Source organism: Caloenas nicobarica, chromosome 7 (genome assembly GCF_036013445.1).
Source record: "Caloenas nicobarica isolate bCalNic1 chromosome 7, bCalNic1.hap1, whole genome shotgun sequence".
Taxonomy (NCBI): Eukaryota; Metazoa; Chordata; class Aves; order Columbiformes; family Columbidae; genus Caloenas; species Caloenas nicobarica.
In genome coordinates this window covers 34831400-34849633 of record NC_088251.1, presented here as the reverse complement: position 1 = coordinate 34849633, position 18234 = coordinate 34831400, and the positions used below count along the sequence as shown (strand labels likewise).

Genomic DNA, 18234 nt, shown 5'->3' with positions numbered 1-18234 from the left:
GATGGGACTGAGGGACAGGACAGGTAATAATTCTGCATTTTAGAAGCTACTGAAATCAAAACAACCTCTACTCTTTTCAAAATGACATAGACGAGTTTCAGTAGAGAGGCTGGTTTATACAGAAACTCAGGGGAACAAAAGGTTCTGCAAATGTGGAGAAAATGATGTGACCTGGGACACGCAGCAGAGATTACTCATGACACCCACACCTTCCTGGTGGGATCTCCCTCCCTCCCTCTCAACTCCCCCGCTTTTGAGTATCAAATCCACCAACTTGAGCATCACAGCAGGTAAAATTTCACACTGGATGTTACAACAGCTGAAAAGTCTGCTCTGGTTGATAGTATTTTTTTTTAACATCTGCAGATGCAACAGCAAATAACATTCTCCAAGCTACGGCTTAGCTCTCTCCCTCTCAGTTTCATCTCCATCTATATCCTCTTTGCTGTGTTCTTCAAACACTAGGCAGCTCTCCCACCAGAAAAGTTCCTTATCTTGTCTTTCCATAGGGAATTAGAACATTATGACCCTAAAGTCTATACATCTTTGTTCTCTTCATCTTCTTTTCTACAGCATTACCACAGTCCTCCTGCTCACCTTGTGAAACAACTTCAGTGAGATCATTTACAAAGGGGATCTACAGTATCAGACCCTAAAGGATGCACTTACAAAATCAAAAACTATACGATACGAATTCTGGCTCTAAAGGCTTCAAATGGTCACCCCCAGAGAAGTGTACTTATTGGATTACTACTTGGACACAGGTGTTTTCAGCCACAAACTCAAATAATTGTTTCCATCAACTCTGAGCTCTAGGTTGTGAAAGCTACGAACAGGAGCAAGAAAAAAAAAAAATACACTGAGAAGGACACCACATTCTCCTACACAGGCACCCAACAAGTGGACGTGTTCACAAAGAAAATAGCCCCAAACATTACAGCACTTTTTCTGGCACAGAAGCAAACACAAACAACCATAGTGCTTGGTGGTTTTTGCTTTGTTTGGGTTTGGTTTGGGTTATTTTTAATTGGTGTTTTGAATTAACTATTTGCCTTCAACACTGAAATGAAGCACTCAAAGAGACACTGGCAGTTCTGGAAAATACAACACTCAATAAAAGCCACAAAACAGAAACGATACAATCAGCAGCAATATGTATTCCATAACACAACCTTCCCCTAATGTGCTTTAACTCGAATGCAGAGATGAAAGAAATTCAGTCTTCAAATTTAGCCATCCAGTTTGTCTCTTGTGGTCTACTCATTTATGAAACCATCACCATAGCATTAGGAAAGCACTACCTGGCCCTTAACTGTAAATGGGGAATCACCAGTGTTTGTAATGGGGTCTTCAGGAAACAGATCACAGCTATAGATAACATTTTGAGCAGTGATGCTAAAGAACGGTAAAATACTGACAGAAAAATAGCAAATAACTAAAACATATGACATGATGCTTCCTAAATTAACTGGCAAGCCAGCTGCTACACACATTTCAGTACAGCTAAATGTGACATTGTGTATCTAGCAGCCAGGAGGACTATATTTACAAAATGCAGGTTTCCATCTTAGAAAGCAATTCTTTTCAGGAGGATATTAACATGGTCAATAATCAACTCTGCAGTAAGTATAGAAACTCCTATTGCAACTTCATGGCCAAACCAGTTAGTGAGATTCTTAAGTGCATAAATAACAATATAATTAGGAAAAGATGGGCTATTTTCTATCCTGTACTTGGCACTTTTGCACCTGCTAGTGGAATAAAGCATCCAGTTCTGGCATACCCAATTCAAGCAAGACATTGATATGCTGGAGAGGGCTTGGAGGACCACGAGAACAACAAAGGATTGAAACATCTTGAAGTGAAAGCCTCAAGTTAACTCTCCACTCTGCAATTTACCAAAGTAAATTGAAAAGCCACAAACTGTGGCTATGTGGAAGAGAAAGCTGATAACAGAAGGCTCCTTGTTCCAGCAGACAAAAGTATAAAAGGACTCAATGACTTTAAGATGAGGCCAGAGAAGTCTGGACTGGAACTATGGTGCACATTCTTGCAGTGGGGCAGAGAAAAGTAAAGAATCTTTTAAGCATGTTGTTGGGTGCTTTGGTGCAACTTTCATCCATGGGAATGGGTATGTTCTAGCCTGGTTTTAAAGCTGATGAGGAGTCACAAGACTAAAAGGAATAACTAATACTCTTTAGCAACAGAAAAGTTGTTGACAGGTATGTCAGAGGAACAGCTAAAGGTAAATCAGATAAAAAAAAGTCACACTGATTACTTAAGCCACCAAGCTGCAAGGCTGCAGCAGTATTTAGGATTTTGCGTGTCTGTGTTTTGCTTATTCTCATGAGGAAAAAAAAGCCTAAAGAATGGCAAGTGATGTTTCTCTTCTGTCTCTACCAGAGCTAGCACACCTATGGTTTTAAATAAAGCTCAAAGTGGAATTCACACTGTATGTAACTTCCACTTTCTATTCACAGGAACACCAACTCTCACTCCCATACTGGAATCACAGGAACATTGTCCTGGAGCAGCACTGCAACACTGGTCTGTGCACTGCACAATTCAGACAGTGACCATCTGTCACAAAAGAAAATGCTTTACATTTTTAAATATGCAGAAATTTTTCCTCTCATTCACAAGTTCAGCAAAACCGTTATTTTAGGTAAATTAAACATAGAACAATCTACTACAGAGTATCAAATTATGATATAATACAGACAATACCAACAAAACACTGATTAAAAAGGAATTCAGTCAAGAGTCAAGACACAAACCACTCAATTTTAAGTCAGCTTTGAAAAATCTTAATATTCCAAAAGGCTTAACATTAAAGCTGTTAGGACAACAAGGATAGCCAAATATATTCTATATACTAATTCTACATAGGTTAATGAAAAGTGATTTTTGTTCATTCCTTACGCATAACTCCTGTTTTCTTTTTTCTTGATATTGGTTAAGTTCCATGTATTTGACATTTAAAAAGAAAATACCTTTGTAAGAATGCATGGATTCTTCTTGCCTCCTAAACAGAATCCTATAATTACAAATTTATTTTAGTAGGAATTAAATCTTTTGGTCTCTACATAGGTGAGGCTCCTACTAATGTCAATGCGGAAGTCTGCTGCAATAATATCTGCTAAATTAACTTCCTTGTACTCAGTAACACTAAATATAAAAACCTTAGTATAACATTACAAAAAGAAAAAAAAAAACCACAAGTGAAAATTTGGTGCCACAAAAGTAAGTTTGGGGCTTTTCACTGGTTTTCTCCTACATCAAACTTGCTTAGCAATATGGTATCGGATTCTAAACAAGTAGTGCCCATTTTCAAAGCATTTTCTATATATCTACCTATAAATGTATGGATAAACAGCAAACATTGAGAACAGATTTCTAGAATTTGCAAAACCATCTCAATTATTTCAATGCCTACATTACATGTAGCAAGTACAAGCACTCAGTACAGCTCATAATTCAGCAGTGAATACAAATAACATCAAGAAAACAACATACCTGGAATAGGAAATTAGTGTTTATTTTGTAATGCTGTAACTTCTTGAAGAAGTCCTAGACAATGTAACAATATACCTACGCATCTGACCTTCATCTACACATATACGTTTTCCTTCCTTCCCATGAACTGTTATTTTTACTGATTATGATATTTTTGATCACGAACCTGTTTTTTACCTTTTTAAGAAGCTCCACCACTTCCCAGACAACCCACCACTACACTGGAAGACACAGTGACAGCAGAGATCTACAGTGATCCAAAACACGCAAAAACTCTCCAAAACCTCTATCATCACTAGGTTCAGCCTGGCCTTACTCAACACTTCCCAGCCTCATTGTGCCTCTGCCTCCACCGTTCCCTGAGGAGTGACATGACCCTCACAACTACTCTGCTACAGCAACCAAGGAGTTAAAAACAGAAAAATAACCTACTCCTCCCTGCTCTCCTCTCAAAGGCCAGTGTCCCTTTCTTCCCTCAACATTGGAGAGCTGGGCTGCGGGGGCAAAGAGCAGCAGGATGGTGCTGCTGAGGAAGCAGCATGGGGTCCTGAGGAGGAGGAGGTGGACAGGAGAGGGAGCAGCACTGAAGCGAGGGAGCATTTCTGCATCCTACCACAGGAAAAAATCCACAAGGGAGACGCTTCAACTCCCCCAGAAACCAGCTAGAAAAATTAAGGATTAGAAAATTACTAGAGTAAGATTAATAATTTACAGACCATTTACAACAGCCTTCTTTGTTACAAGTCCATTAAAAAAAAAAAACATCTACGTACATGAGTAGTCTCAGCAGTGCTGTACAAACAAAATATGGGAGTGCTTCTTATGTCCACGCAAGCGCATTCTCGTGGAAGTGCTGGAAAGGCTGCACGTGGAAGCGTGCAACTACATTACAGCCCTAATCATGTCTGCTCACATCAAGTGGGGTGCACGAGCCTATCAAGAGCAAAAAAAATGTAATCCCATTTAGACACACGCCCAGCTTGAAAAAGGTCAAAATTAGAAGAACATTTATTTAGAAAAAAAACCCATTTTTTTTAAACTAAGTTAACAGGTAAGTTACTTATTTTTAAAAGTTTGTGTAGGCCACTCACATACCGAAAGTAAACTCTCCTTATCAATAAAAGAGAGCAAAAAGGCACATTAAGAAATAGACAGATACTTTCAACCAGTACTCAAAGCAATTTTAAGGTGTATTTACTGAATAAATACATCCCAAGGTGATAATGTCCCATTAAACACAAAGAATAAGATAACTATTGTCTGGACAACATCCTTTCCAACTCATATTAACACTGTTCTGTCTTCTTCCTCTGTAAAATTCCACTGCACTGCAATTCCATCCATTAACTGGCTCATGTCTTATTTTAAAGGGGGGGAAAAAAGTAATAAAATTTAATTTCTTCCAGCTAAATATTCTGGCAGATATTTTGCACTAAAAATATCCACCGTAATTTAGAATAGATTTCAAAATCAGTTAAATCCATGCTCACTCAAAGCATTGTCATGAACATTAGCAGTTACACCTATATGATCTTGAAAAAGGGTGTATTTTTAATTTCTCTAAGGAGCAGAACTAAAATGGCATCATAAAGGGTAACAGCAGGTCTGCCAAACTAACTTTGTATTTTCAAGTTGTTTTTGAAAAAAACACTACGCTTCGTATGTGCAGAGGAGTAAAATTAGGAGAGTGCTCAAGTATATATTTGTAGCTTTGATGGAAATGAAACTTTCACTGGTTCCTAATATGATGTTTATAAACAAACCAACAGTTCTAGATACTGAGTCATCTCTGGCTTTTGGTTTGGCTTAAACTGAACAGATTTTACAGAGTTAGCAAGCACCTCTGGCACTTCACTGGCGCACACCATCACCATTACAGTGTTTATGCATAAACACGCAAACAGAATCAGTCAAAGAACAAAGAATGTGCATGCAGCTATAATACTCACTTAGCACTGCATATATTATTCTGGATCTCTCTCACAGTGTCTTCCTTTTTCGTTTTTTGGTTTTTTCTTTTTTTTTTTTTTCTTTTTTAAATCTCCATCAATGCAAACATCTGCAGGCACTCAAACAGCACCCTTGACCCCACAGCACCCAACAGAAAGATCACAGACTGTCCTCCTCCAGGCATCTCTCATCCATAAGAGGTTTCCTCACCGGTGCCACTGCTGTCTATATGACGTTCAGCTGTCCCATTCTCCTGAGTTCTGTGTTAATAAACCTGCACCTGACTGCAAACATCTCCCCAGTATTGAGGAGAGGTGCAGTGCGCTGCCCAAACCGAGTGAGAACACTGCTGAACAGCTAAAAGGAAAATGATAGTAAGCGAAGAAGGGGGTGTAATATGCCTTTTGAAATACAGACAAATTAATTTTTAAGTATGAGTCCCTCCTATAAGGACTTTCCATTATCAGGAATAAAATTAAAGAAGTGTCTGCTGAACTAGAGAAAACACAAGCAGTAAGAAAAACCATGAGTATATTCCTTCCTTAGTATCCATTACTATGAACTCACAAAGACTCTCTATTCAATGAGCATTTGCTTGCTAGAAGTGATGAATATTTCAGATGTTCTTTCAAAATAAACGTGGAGAACCTGATACAGTATTTATGTCGCAGAAGAATTTCCTAAGCGACTCCTCCTACAATGACCAGAAAGAAGCACTAAAACACAAGTGTGGAAAATGACAGGTAGTAAAGGAAAGGTGGAGTATAATAGTATATATCACTTTTAATTTTAATGTTTATACCTGTCCAATCTGTTTTCAACAGGAAAGCACTGCTTATTTTCACTCTGTACAGAAGAATTAGAAAATATGCTGGTCCTAAGAAGAGCCATTAGAAAGAGTGCTAGCCCTCCAAGTAAATAAATGTGCATCTACAAAAACTTAGGAGAATGAGAAAAACACTAATCCTATATTATTGGAAAAAAGTTTACAATGCTATTTGAAGCAAAATCCAAAGAAAAAAATATTCTGTTAAAATTTCAAAAGTGTCACTGGTCAGATTCCCTCAATCATTCCTGATCATTAAACCGAATGTTAAAGTTATAAGTCAATAGATGACGATTCCACTTTACATGGCAGTCCCATCAATAAGAGAAGCCAGGTTAAGAGAATCAACATACCAGAATGTTGTATCTCTAAAAATGCCCTTGTAAAGAAGTCTACAAATTATGTAATTTTTTTTAAGCTTACTGCAGGTAACAGGGAACTGCAACAACTCAAGACAACCAACCTCCCTCCTTCCCTGCAAAACCAAAGGAAAACCCCACCAACCCAAACCCAGACATTTCATGAGATACCTTCAGAGGTACCATGCCTTACTTGGTGGATGCAAACAAACTCTTATGGAAAACACTTCAGCACCACAAAACAAATACTAGAAAACACAAAGAACAGTACCTAAAACCAAAGAAGAAACGTTGCAGAATCAATTCAACAAAGCAGAAGTCATACCAGAGACCAACGCAAGTCCAATGACTAACATAGGATACTATGTGCACACACAAAAACAGAAAACCCTTTTCCATTTAAGAGCCAAGGGAAAAAACACTCCTCAGAAGGCTTTTTGGGAAGCAGAGGAACAACAGCATCATATTACATTGCAACCTGCTCTGCCATCGAACCAGAAACAGTGGCAAAATGAACTCAAGAGAAAACTCTTAAGATCTACTATGAACCCCCATTGTAGACAGATGACTGGTACAACATGTCCAGTTACCAACCCTCCAAAAATGATTTTTCACACTTGGACAGAACAGGTGTCACACCAATTACATGTTACAAAAATAAATCACTCACAAACAGTCCTTATTTTGCACGGTACTATCAACTAACCCAGACAAGACAGAGAAAGAACACACACTGAAGTTTTAACTACATCTGTGCGCTGTTACAAAAGCAGCAGTAATTACAATGAATAATTAGAAGTATATCCATGACTTAATAACAAATGCTAATTTTTAATGAATTAATTTATTTGATGCAAGAAAAAAAACCCCACAACACTTGCTGGTGTTGTACAATCGCAATTACTGTTAGCACACAGGGAGCTGGTTTGAACTACTACTCCCACATGAAAAGACAGACGCCCTTGAGGTTGGATGTACTTGCAAGTCAAACAGGTTATCTGCTCCTTGCCCAACCTTAACTTTTAAATTTGCTTTGCCTTACAAAACTGTAACTCTTCCAAGCAAGTTTCTGTAATGTGTAACAGCGACGACAAAACTGATTAGAAATTGGGATGTTTTTGAATAAAATTACACTATGTTCAGCGTTTATGAAATCCACTATGTCAAAGAACTTCTGAAATTTTAATGTACTGAAACAATACTAAACTACCTTGTATTACATTTAGCTGGCATAAGATAATAGTTCTACATAGTTTAACAACACATTTTTTCTCATTTTTCTTAGCTTCATGTTATACACACCATCCATCTTATTTGCACCATCCATCCTCTAACATGTCAGTTTGCAACACAATAACTTCTATTAAAAATATTCTAAAGACTAAACAAAAGATGCAATACCAATGTGCTACTGGTTACTTTAAAAAAAAAAAAGTGTGGCAAGTCTGTATTTTGCTATAAAAACCAAAGCATTTCCATTTCAAACACCAATCTTTTGTTACCATGAAAGATAGCCATCTTAAAAACCTGGAAGAAACCTGTTACCATGTGAAACTGAAGGCTGGTGTAAGTTTACAGATTTTCAGTTTCACTTGAAGTGTTCTAAAGTTTAAAGAAAAAAGGAAATCAAAACTACAGTAACATATGCATAAAATTTCCACTTCTATTTATTCGATTTGCATGATAACATTGACTTCTCACGTTAAATTTCAGATGCCATAAAATCTGTACACTAAAACCACCACCAAGATTCAACTGTTACCTTCCAAAGTAAGAAACTAGGAATAGAGGAAATTAAAAGTGAATCTTTGATGCAATGGAAAGCAAACTTTTGGTCTGCAGACTCGTGCAGAAAAATTCAAATATGTATACAACATGCTGGAGAGAAAGAGGAGAAAAAAAAGAACATGTTCTGTGCTTTTAAAATTAGCCAGTCTCCTGAATAGCTGGAAAGCGCCTCTTCCCAGAGGTTTAACCCTTTGGCTCCCTCAGCTACATGACAAGAAAATGCTGCTTAAAACAGGAGGAGATAAACATTAAAGCAATCATCGGTTACCTTTAAAACTCTTTGCTTCCTCCTCTGAGGCCTTTTGTTTTCAGTTAGAACCTAAAAAAACATCAAATTGCAGAATAAGTTGTGGTCACAAAGGCAGACGCCTCCGATTTTTTTATTATCAAACTGCAACATTGCTCAAATACCCAGAATGCTTTACATGCGGCACTTCAGAGGGCGGCCGGCGGCTCTACGCGGCCCCTCCGCCGCCACCCCGACACACGGAGAGGGCCGAGGGGAGAGGCCCCGCCGCCCCCCTGGAGCCGGCGCCGCTGCTGCCCCGCATTCCTCACAGCGGCGCCCCCCGGGCCGCCATCTTGCTTCCTGCCGCAGCGGCGCCCTCCTTCCTCCAGGCGGCGTCGCGGGCGCGAGCCTCGTGCGGCTTGCGGGCGGCCGCGCGCGCCGCGCCCCGCCCCCCGCCTGCCCCGCACGCGCGCGCGGGCGCGCCTGCCGGCGCGAGGAGCCGCGGGCCGGCCCTCCAGCCAATGGGGGGCGGCTGAGACCCGCGGCGCGCGGCGCGTCCTCTCCCCCCCACCCCCGCCTCCTCCCGCGCTCGCGCCGGCCCCGCGCAAACAAAGGGGCTCCTGTGCGGGCGCCGCGGCGGCCGCCGGCAAGAGGCGGCACGGACTCGCCGCGCAGGGCGGACGCGGAGCCGGCGCCGCCGCGCACAGGCGCGGGCACGGCCCGGCGGTCCCGGCGCGCTCGGGCTCCGCCAAGGCCGCGGCGCGCGGGGTCAGGCGAGGACGCGGGCCCCGCGCACGTGCAGAGACGCACGTGTGCGTGCGCGCGCCCGCACATGGGCACAGGCAGCGAAGCGTCGGACGGGGCCGGGCGCCCCCCGTGCGAAAAACGGGGTTCCCCCCGGGCACAGAGGTGGGAAGCACCGGGGGCTCGGCTGGTGAAGCCCTCCAGGAAGCCCCGGCTCACCCTGAAACGAGTGGAAACGAGGGAGCGGCACCTCCCTTGCTGTCGAGGGCGGCCTGCAGCAGCTGCCCCAAGCCAAGGGAACCGCTGTGCAGCGCGCACCGGCCCCCTCCGAAAACGCTGCCTGGGAGCAGGAGCCCCGCACACCCCGGGCTCCACAACCAGCCGGCTCGCACAGCCCTGCCCGCCGTCGCCTGCTGCCAGCAACCAGCACAGATACCCGCACAGATACCCGCACAGATACGGCTCTGTCTGCACCCATCCCTGCCGCTCCCAGCAAAGCATCTGCTGCAAACATCACCATGTGAACAGGCCACCGTATAAACATCAAATGCAATCATTTTCCCACGTCTCCACCTGCTTAAAATGTTCATTCAGACAGAAGGAGGACGAAGGGGTCACAGCGCTATCACAAGTTCACACACCGAGCCCTCACGTATGGCAGACAATGGGTAACAAATCACAAATATCACAAATCTAACACCCCACTAGTCACTGAACCATTTACTGGACCAATTTGCAGCTGACACCTAAACCAGAAAGCTGGCCATGGATTTATGCGCTACACATGAAAAAACTATAAGAACATCTTTTCAGCAGCTACAGACTGCAATTAAAAATTATTTTCTTTATCTACTGCTAAATTACAAGTGTAATTCCTGACCTGTTACTGGTGCAAATCACTGAAATGGTGCCAGTGCTGCTCATTTTGCTGTCTGATGCTCCCTTCCAATTTAAGCTCCTAATTTGTTGCACCAGAGCACTATATTAAACAAGATTTAGGATCAGGTAAAACAAAAGTACTGATCTGTAATGTCTTCCCAAAATACCACAAGTCTACAAGGGTCTTTAAGCATAATAAAAACAAGAGAGGTAGATATACTCTGTGATCTGATTCTTCTTTGCAGTTTTGGCTACTTAAGATGCTTTACAGTCCAGAAAAAAAAATATTAAAAATAATATTTATTTTGTTTGCTTAGAAACCTAAGGCCCAGTGTTTTGATTCAGTCCCCAAGTTGTTGTGTGCACTGGACAGCACTTCAGCAGGAGTTTCGGGTTTCCATGTTAGTCAGGAAGTTTACTCTCCCATTAGGATGGGTCCTCATACACAAGAAAGGAAAAAAACCTCTTCAAATAAAAATTTCTCTGTAAAAGCTGTAAGAACTGGCACAGAAAATAACCAGCAGTGAAGAGGCAACTTTTTAAACACATACTCTGAAAGTAACTAGACCCTAAACTAACCCATTTCCCTGTAATTTAGGCTGCATTATAGTCCACACCCAGGATCACAGAGAACAGCAAAGAAGTGCGAGTTGTAATTATTTTACACACCCACGGAGCACACGTGTGTAAAACAAGAGTAAACTGCGTTCCCCCAACTCCCTGCACACAGCTCTGCCCATCCTGGCCACTCGGTACCAAACCCCTCCAGCCCACGTGCTATCCCTTCACAAAACTTGCAAGAATCGTATTCAAGAGGAGTGTTTTTATGCGCACTCATTTTAAAATAGAACTGGCTTAAATAATTCTGGAGTCTATCGTAAAATAAATACCACAAAGTCTAAATTTCTTGATTATAACTAGGTCTGGCTAGAAAACAAGAATTCCATTTTGCCTTTTTTTTTTTTTTTGATATTTCAACATTTGGTTGTGTTCCAAAAGCAGAGCAAACCTTTCAAAAATTCAAGAGGAGGCAGATGGGATGTGGGGGACCAAAGTTCAAGCCCCTGGTCTGTATCAGGCAAAGTGTCCCAACCACGAGCTGTTCTGACAACTCTCTCTCCTCCTTTTCACATTTTTAAGCTGAAATTTCGTTTGGAACCTTGAGAATCTTTTCCCCAAAAATAATTGCATTGAGACAGATAGTAGCTGCAAAAGCTTTGTTAAATCAGCATTTTCCATTCAAGGAACGGCTTACTGGAAGGTTCCCAAACAAACTCCAATTGCGGCATCCTTTTTAAATATGTCTGGGTTTTCAGCAGCATGTTAAAAACCCACAAGCAAGCAGGCCTTGATTGTTATTTAATATTTCCATCTTACTCAGATTACAGCTATTAAATAAGACATCTCGAGACACCTTGGCCAATGCAGTGCACTTACACTCAGTGACTTGATTTTTTTCCCATTTGTTGACTCCAGCTCCCACTAAACCATTAGCAGTCCCTCACCTAACACAAGCTAAAGCTCTCGCCAGCAGATGCTTTCACCCCAAGAGGGCTCCCTGCCCAGGCAAGACCCTACAAGAGGCACCCTGGCAAGCCTTCCCTATCTACAGGCTGGTTTTGAAGCCTCAGAAATCCTCACCCCACTCTGCAACGCATCCAGACGGCCTCAACACACAGGGAAATAAGGTGGCAGCAAAGCAGACCGCTTCTTCAAATTAAATATGCTTTTTGGTAGAAAATAAAAAAGGCTGTGAAATAGCCTTCAGTAACGGATATACTATGTCAGAAAACAACAGACAACAAGAATGTGGGAGCATCACACTCTTATCTATGCACTCAAACCTTCTGGGCTGCTCTTTCAAAAATTTCAGTATGCAAAAAAATTTTTCCCCCTGCATATTTTAGGATTTTTCTTTGCCAACTCCAAACCAAACAGCCACAGTGTGAATCCCTCAGGAAGACAGCATTGCATATAACAATTCTGCTACACACAGAGGCTGGGAACTCAAGCCCACAACACTTTATCCAGACTTTCAAGATGTCACATCCCTGCAAAACCCATTACATTCAGCAAGGTGAAGTATCACTGAAGGTTTACGCGGACATTATTTTTAAGTGATATTTTTCAAGTCCAAAGTAGCTTTCAAATCTTTACCTGGATTGTGTGTGAATTAATGAAAATAACAGTAACACAACTACTACCAGCTCCAAACATGCAACTGATACTCTCTGATGGTTGAATGCTTGTGCACACATGGGCATGTGTGTTGGAATATGCACTTGGGTCTATACTTACAGCTTCTGCCAGACCGCACCCGCTGTAACTGTAAATCCACATATATTCTTAAGGAAAACCATCACAACATCATTTTTAAATAGCACACATGGACTGCAAACACCTGCACCAGCTATCCTACAACCATTTAACGTACATAGCCCTCACTGACTTCATTGTGACTTCTGCATTGTTTACTTAGAACGAGAAGAGATAACTCCCATTAAAGCAAACCACCAATGTTTAAGCTGTGGTCATGCAGAGCATGTCTATCCCCCTACACCCTCCTCCCAGTGAATCACCTCCAAAAAACACTTACATTCCACCAACATGAGAGAGATGCATGACTTGCAAAAAAGAGGAATGCACTAAGACAACCTCAATTATTACATTCACTTTCTATACCATGGACAGAGACCTACAGTTTGGGTTTTTCCCCAGCTGCCCTCTATTTGAAACACATTACCGTCAGAGAAGTCCCAGCTGTTGCAGTCCCAGTCCTACCAGTTTGGGAAAGCACAATGGGATTCCCTTCTGAGTGCTACAATCTTATCTAAAGGACAGCTGCTGAACAAAGCAATAGTGTTTCTCATCCCCCAACATCTGCCTCTGTATCTCAACATCTTTTAAGATCCCTCCTAATATATCTACCTTGTAGAAATACTTCCATCTCTTATTTTCTCAAGGCACAGTCTTGAGAGATTACAAATGAGGCAAGGCTTCCTTCTAGAAATATCTGAAAAGGCATCAAGTTTCATTCAAATACAATTTTATAAGAAAATACCTTACATGTTCTTAAATGTCAGGAATACTTCATTTCCTCCAAGCAGTACTCTGAAACTTCATATGAAATTTAACAAGAAATGGAGGCCTCTGGTGCAGCTCTACATGTATTGTACAAAATGGGACCAGTTTAATAAAATAAAAGCAAAGAAAAAAAAGCACTACCAAAGAAAATAAAAACAAGTAATCTCTCATAAAGAAAGAAAAAGGAGCACCCAAAGAGAACAAAGGTGAAGGGGCAAAGCTAATCTGCAAAGAGAAGGTCAGCCTGAGCAACGAGAACAGAAGTATGTTTAGCCTGGAGAACAAAGGTTGACAGAAAAGCTGGAGTGGTTCCTTTCACATACTCGGCCAAACCCCTTTTTAGAACACAGCTTTTAGATCACTTCCTACCTCAACTCCACCAATTCTCTCCCATGAGCTTCTTCAATCCCACTGACTAAATATACAAAAGGACATAATGTAACTACTATTTTGCTCAGTCAGGATTGGTCTCTATCTGCCTTACTGTTTTAATACATACCTTAACTCACATTATAGCTGTCCCGCTTCTCACTTTTTTTTTTTTAAAGAGCATTTCAGAGCAGTTGAGACAAAGAAGTTTCTGAATGAACTCTGAGCCAGGTTGTTTAAACCTACTTCCCTAAACATTATAACTTCAAATATACTTCCCCCACAAAGTGGAATATATCACATCCCCTCACTGCTACAGGACTTTTCTTTCTGCTTGCCTGCCTTAAAAAGAGCACAGACTTCTCTGCAAACCCTGGTAAGCACAGGGCAGAGCAGTGAGAACAGGAGGTCTCCTGAGATCTCTGCAGCTGACGGGAATTTCTACCTGCTGTAAGAACACACCATTTTAATGAAACTGCTCTGGAGAAAAATTTTGCAGATGCATTCTCCCCAGCATGAGCTGCTCCACTCAGAGTGCACACAGGTGCAGAGACCTGAACCTCAGTTTCCCACATCCCAAGGCAAATGTCCCAGCAACTTAACTACTGAGACAGCATCCCTCCCTCTCCGTGGCTCAGGTGCTGTAGGATCATACAAAGCAGAAGATTTCCAGCAGGACACGGCAGCACAGAGGCTAACTCCGCAGCTCAGAGGGCAGGGAATTCAGTTGGGATGTGGGAAATCTACGTTCGACTCCCTACTTACCTGATTTAAAGCCTGATCTTGAAACTGAAATCTCTCAGAAGGTCAGTGCTGTTTATCACAGGGGCATACAGACTGTCTTTTCCCCTCCTCTTTGTTCCAAAAGTAATGACCTGGGTTATAAAAGGCTGATGGATCAGAAAAATGAGTAAGAAACACAGAAAAAGAAAGTAAAGTATGTATGGGGCATATGCTAAAACACAAAAGGGGACACGCAGGAGAAGTGAAATGAGAGAAACAGAAGAACAGACAATTAGGCAGAGAGATGAGAAAGGGGAAAATGCAGCTACAGTTTGGTCTGGAAGCTCATAAATCTATTTCCACCAAATCTGTCATCACAAGCAAATTATTTTAACTGAATTGAGCAACAAATAGCCTGCCTGCCTTTGCTTTTTAAGTATTTTGAAATACGGACACTCACCCTAATAATTCACAGTCTCCTAAGACTACCCTCGTTCTCCTCCCTCCCCACACTTTGTACTTCAATCTTTCTTATCTCTTCATACCATCAGTTAACTCATTGTTTTGGCCAATATACCAATATCTAGAACACAGGGTTAAAGCCATTACTTACCTCTGATTTTATGCATTTGCATAGCTGGAACAAGAATAACTCCACCTTACTTTAATCTACACCTCTACAAATGACAAAGGAAAGTTTCTACACAACCTGTTAGCTCCAACAGTAACCCTGCACTCCCTAAAGCTGTACAGTGACCAGCATTTCCCTTGGCAGAATTTCAACATGTACCTCAAGCCTCAATAGAGTGACTTAATTTGCAACTTCTCTGGCTTACCTCAAAAGGTAGCATGATTGGCGGTGGTGGCTTTTTCAGTTCTTCACATTTTCTCTTTTTACATATCCGGTGACTCGTTTTGCGTTTCCTGCAACAGCTGCATTCTTCACAATTTGTTTTCCGCAGACAGGGCTCACAGACTCCACAGCGCCTTCGCTTCTTTTTCTCTAGCATCGGGAGCAGAGATGAATATGGAACAGGGTAATCACCAGCTAGAGTTTTAAGAGAGGATGGCCCTGAGGCCTCAACTGCTTCAGTGCTGCCGCTCACGTTGTCCTGAACCAAATTCAAGCTCACTCCGACACTTCCCAGCTGTGATGAATAATCATTGTGCTGCAGTCTTGAGTCAGCTGGCAAATCTGCATCTATGGCTTTTTCTGAGGCAAAAGCAGAGATTTCCGTGCTCGAAGGCAACTCCGAAACAAACCCTTCAGAGAATTGTCCAGAGCTTTCGCCGGAGACTTTATCAACTGTGTTTTTTTCCAAATCTGGAGATAAAGTGGGGACATAACCTGAACTCAAAATTAATGTCTCTGCATTGATACATTTAACAAGCTGTTCAATGTCCTCCACTTCAATATCGTTTAAAGAGGTATTGGAAGCTGGTTCACATACTGTAACTATGGTTTTAGAGTCAGATTCTGAATTCTCTCTTGTACAGCTCAAATCCAAACTTGAGTCAAGTTCTTTGCAAATGGGTACAAAATCCACAACCAGTTTCATGTGGGATTCTGCAAGTGAGCTTGCACCTTCAGAATGTAAAAGTGAATTTGATTCAGTGGCAGCTACAGAGCTGGAATTTGAACCAATGTCTTTATTCCCAGACTCTGAATCCCAGCCTGCCTTCAAGCAGGACTCTGCAAATAAGCTTGCATCTTCTAATAAAGGTTCTTGTGAGTTAAACTCAGAGGTAACTATGGGTGCAGAATTCGAGTCTTGTTCTTCACTAGGTAGCACCAGGTCCGACTCTGCTTTGACGTGGGATTTGGCAAGGGGGACCGACTCTTCTGACAGTACTGCTGAGCTGAGGTCTGAGGTATCAACAGAAATGGAGTCGGTTTCGTTATTGTTAGGCACCAGATCGAAGGGGGTCTCTGCACACACCTTCGAGTTTGATTCAGAGGTGATTACAGCACCAGAAGATGGAAGCACGAGCACAGCATCTTCAACAAATGGTTCAGCTGAACTACCCGTATCGAGATCACTGGGTGTCTGCTCGCAGGGCAGGTCTTCGTACTCGCATTTCACCTCTGACGCTTCTGTATCGTCATCGGTTACCTGACTGCTTGGAACAGAGTCATTTGTTTCGGGTATTTCTACCTCTTTGTCTTGACTGGCACATGTGGCAGCAGGCTCTTCTCCTATACTACATGGACCATCTTCTACAGGCAGAGGAGCCAACTCACTTTGTGCTGAATCTTGTTTCAAACCTCTTTCGCCTGCTTCAACATTTTTTTCTTCTACTACTGCCAGGGCTTCTTGTTCATGTTTTTCCTTTGTTTCTAGCCTTTTTTGTGCTGCAGCTTTCCTGGGCTTTGCAATTGTTGGAGTTTGGGACAATCTACGGGAGAAGGATCGGTTACGGAGAGACATTGTGAAGCCATTGATGTTGAAACAATCCTGGCTATGAAAGAGGATACTGTCAGCTTTCTCCAAAGTCACCCATGATGCTCCAGACAAGGTTCTGGTTACACTGCTCCTGAGAAGTCTCCCTGAAGAGCTCATGATTGGTTTCTTTTCTTGCTGTTTTTTCTTAACATCTTTTTCTTGCACCGGCTTTTTGCCTTTTCCAGAACTAACAGCTTTTGTGGAAGTCTTTGTGGTTTTCTTTCTCACTTGGCTAGTTTTCTTTTTGCCCTGGTTAGTTTTCCTTTTGCCTAACTCTTCCTTTTTGACTGATCTGGAAGGCCTCGCGTGGTGAGCCATGTCTGCGGAGTAGTAGAAATGTTAAGAGGAGAGATGGAAAAAAATCATGAGCTCTTGAGAGAACTTTTCAATAGAAAACAGCACACTCCCATTGCTGCCCTCTGTGGTGATACACCATTAGCTCTGAAATAGAAAAAAATAAAATAGCATCAATATAATTCTCATTAATGAAGGGTACATATATATTAACCTGACCATTTTTTAATATTTAAAAAACATACAGGTAGAATTATAAATATTGGATGTTATGTTCAATTAACACAAAAGCTTTGAAAAATATTAGTATATTCCAAAATGGAAAGCTTGACTAAATGCCCATAACATAAATGAAGAATGAAACTGAGCTCAAATGACCAGGGAACATCACATATTTACTCTTTTATGTCAATTCTAAGAAGTTTGAATTTTCTCAATCTTACTAAGAGATCATTAACTACCCCTTCTCTTGAGTAAGAGTGGCTAATGTTTACATCCACAGATTCACTGCTGAACATAAAGCTGTGACTATAAGGACATTCAGGAAAGATACAACAAAGCAGAGTTTCTCTGTTGTGTGCGTGCACTTGTACACCATCACCAAGGCATCTCTCCACCACCCATCGGCTGCCCACCATGGTGCAATTCCAGGTAAAAACAGGAGAAGCAACAAGCTCCATGAATATGTCTGAGTTGCAGTGCCATTCACAGGTGAAACGAACCAGGGAAGAACTGCCTTCCCCAGGTTATCTCCCAGGATAACGCTCCCACATGCTGTATTACAGCACAAGCCTTTGTTCTGTCCTGTCCGGCTAAAGCAGATGTATTGCGCGTGCACTTGACTTGGCTTTGCCATTACGACTACCAACATATTTGCCCTCAACAAAATGCCACACAATTGTCCTAAACTTTTGTCCCCAAATATGACTGCAGTGCAGAAGTCCTTCAACCCCCCAGATACAATTCATGCTCCTCAGAAGATACAACAGATTCTTCTTGCTCCAAAGCAATCATCTCCTTCAAGGTGGG

General features: G+C 41.8%; 1 protein-coding gene across 5 annotated transcripts in view; it reads right to left on the bottom strand.

The window, feature by feature from the left end:
* The window catches only part of TET1 (tet methylcytosine dioxygenase 1), a 71264-nt gene that overhangs the window by 45733 nt on the left and 7297 nt on the right, over window positions 1-18234 (bottom strand). For 3 of the 5 annotated variants that reach the window (XM_065639454.1, XM_065639455.1, XM_065639457.1), the window contains exons 2-3: window positions 15304-17352; window positions 8708-8758 (exon numbers count right to left, since the gene is read on the bottom strand). In XM_065639454.1, coding sequence (XP_065495526.1) covers window positions 8708-8758; window positions 15304-17229 — 1977 coding nt within the window. In that variant the 5' untranslated portion in view covers window positions 17230-17352. The remainder of the gene's footprint in view (window positions 1-8707; window positions 8759-15303; window positions 17353-18234) is intronic. The other 2 variants (XM_065639456.1, XM_065639458.1) reach the window with 1 other exon arrangement.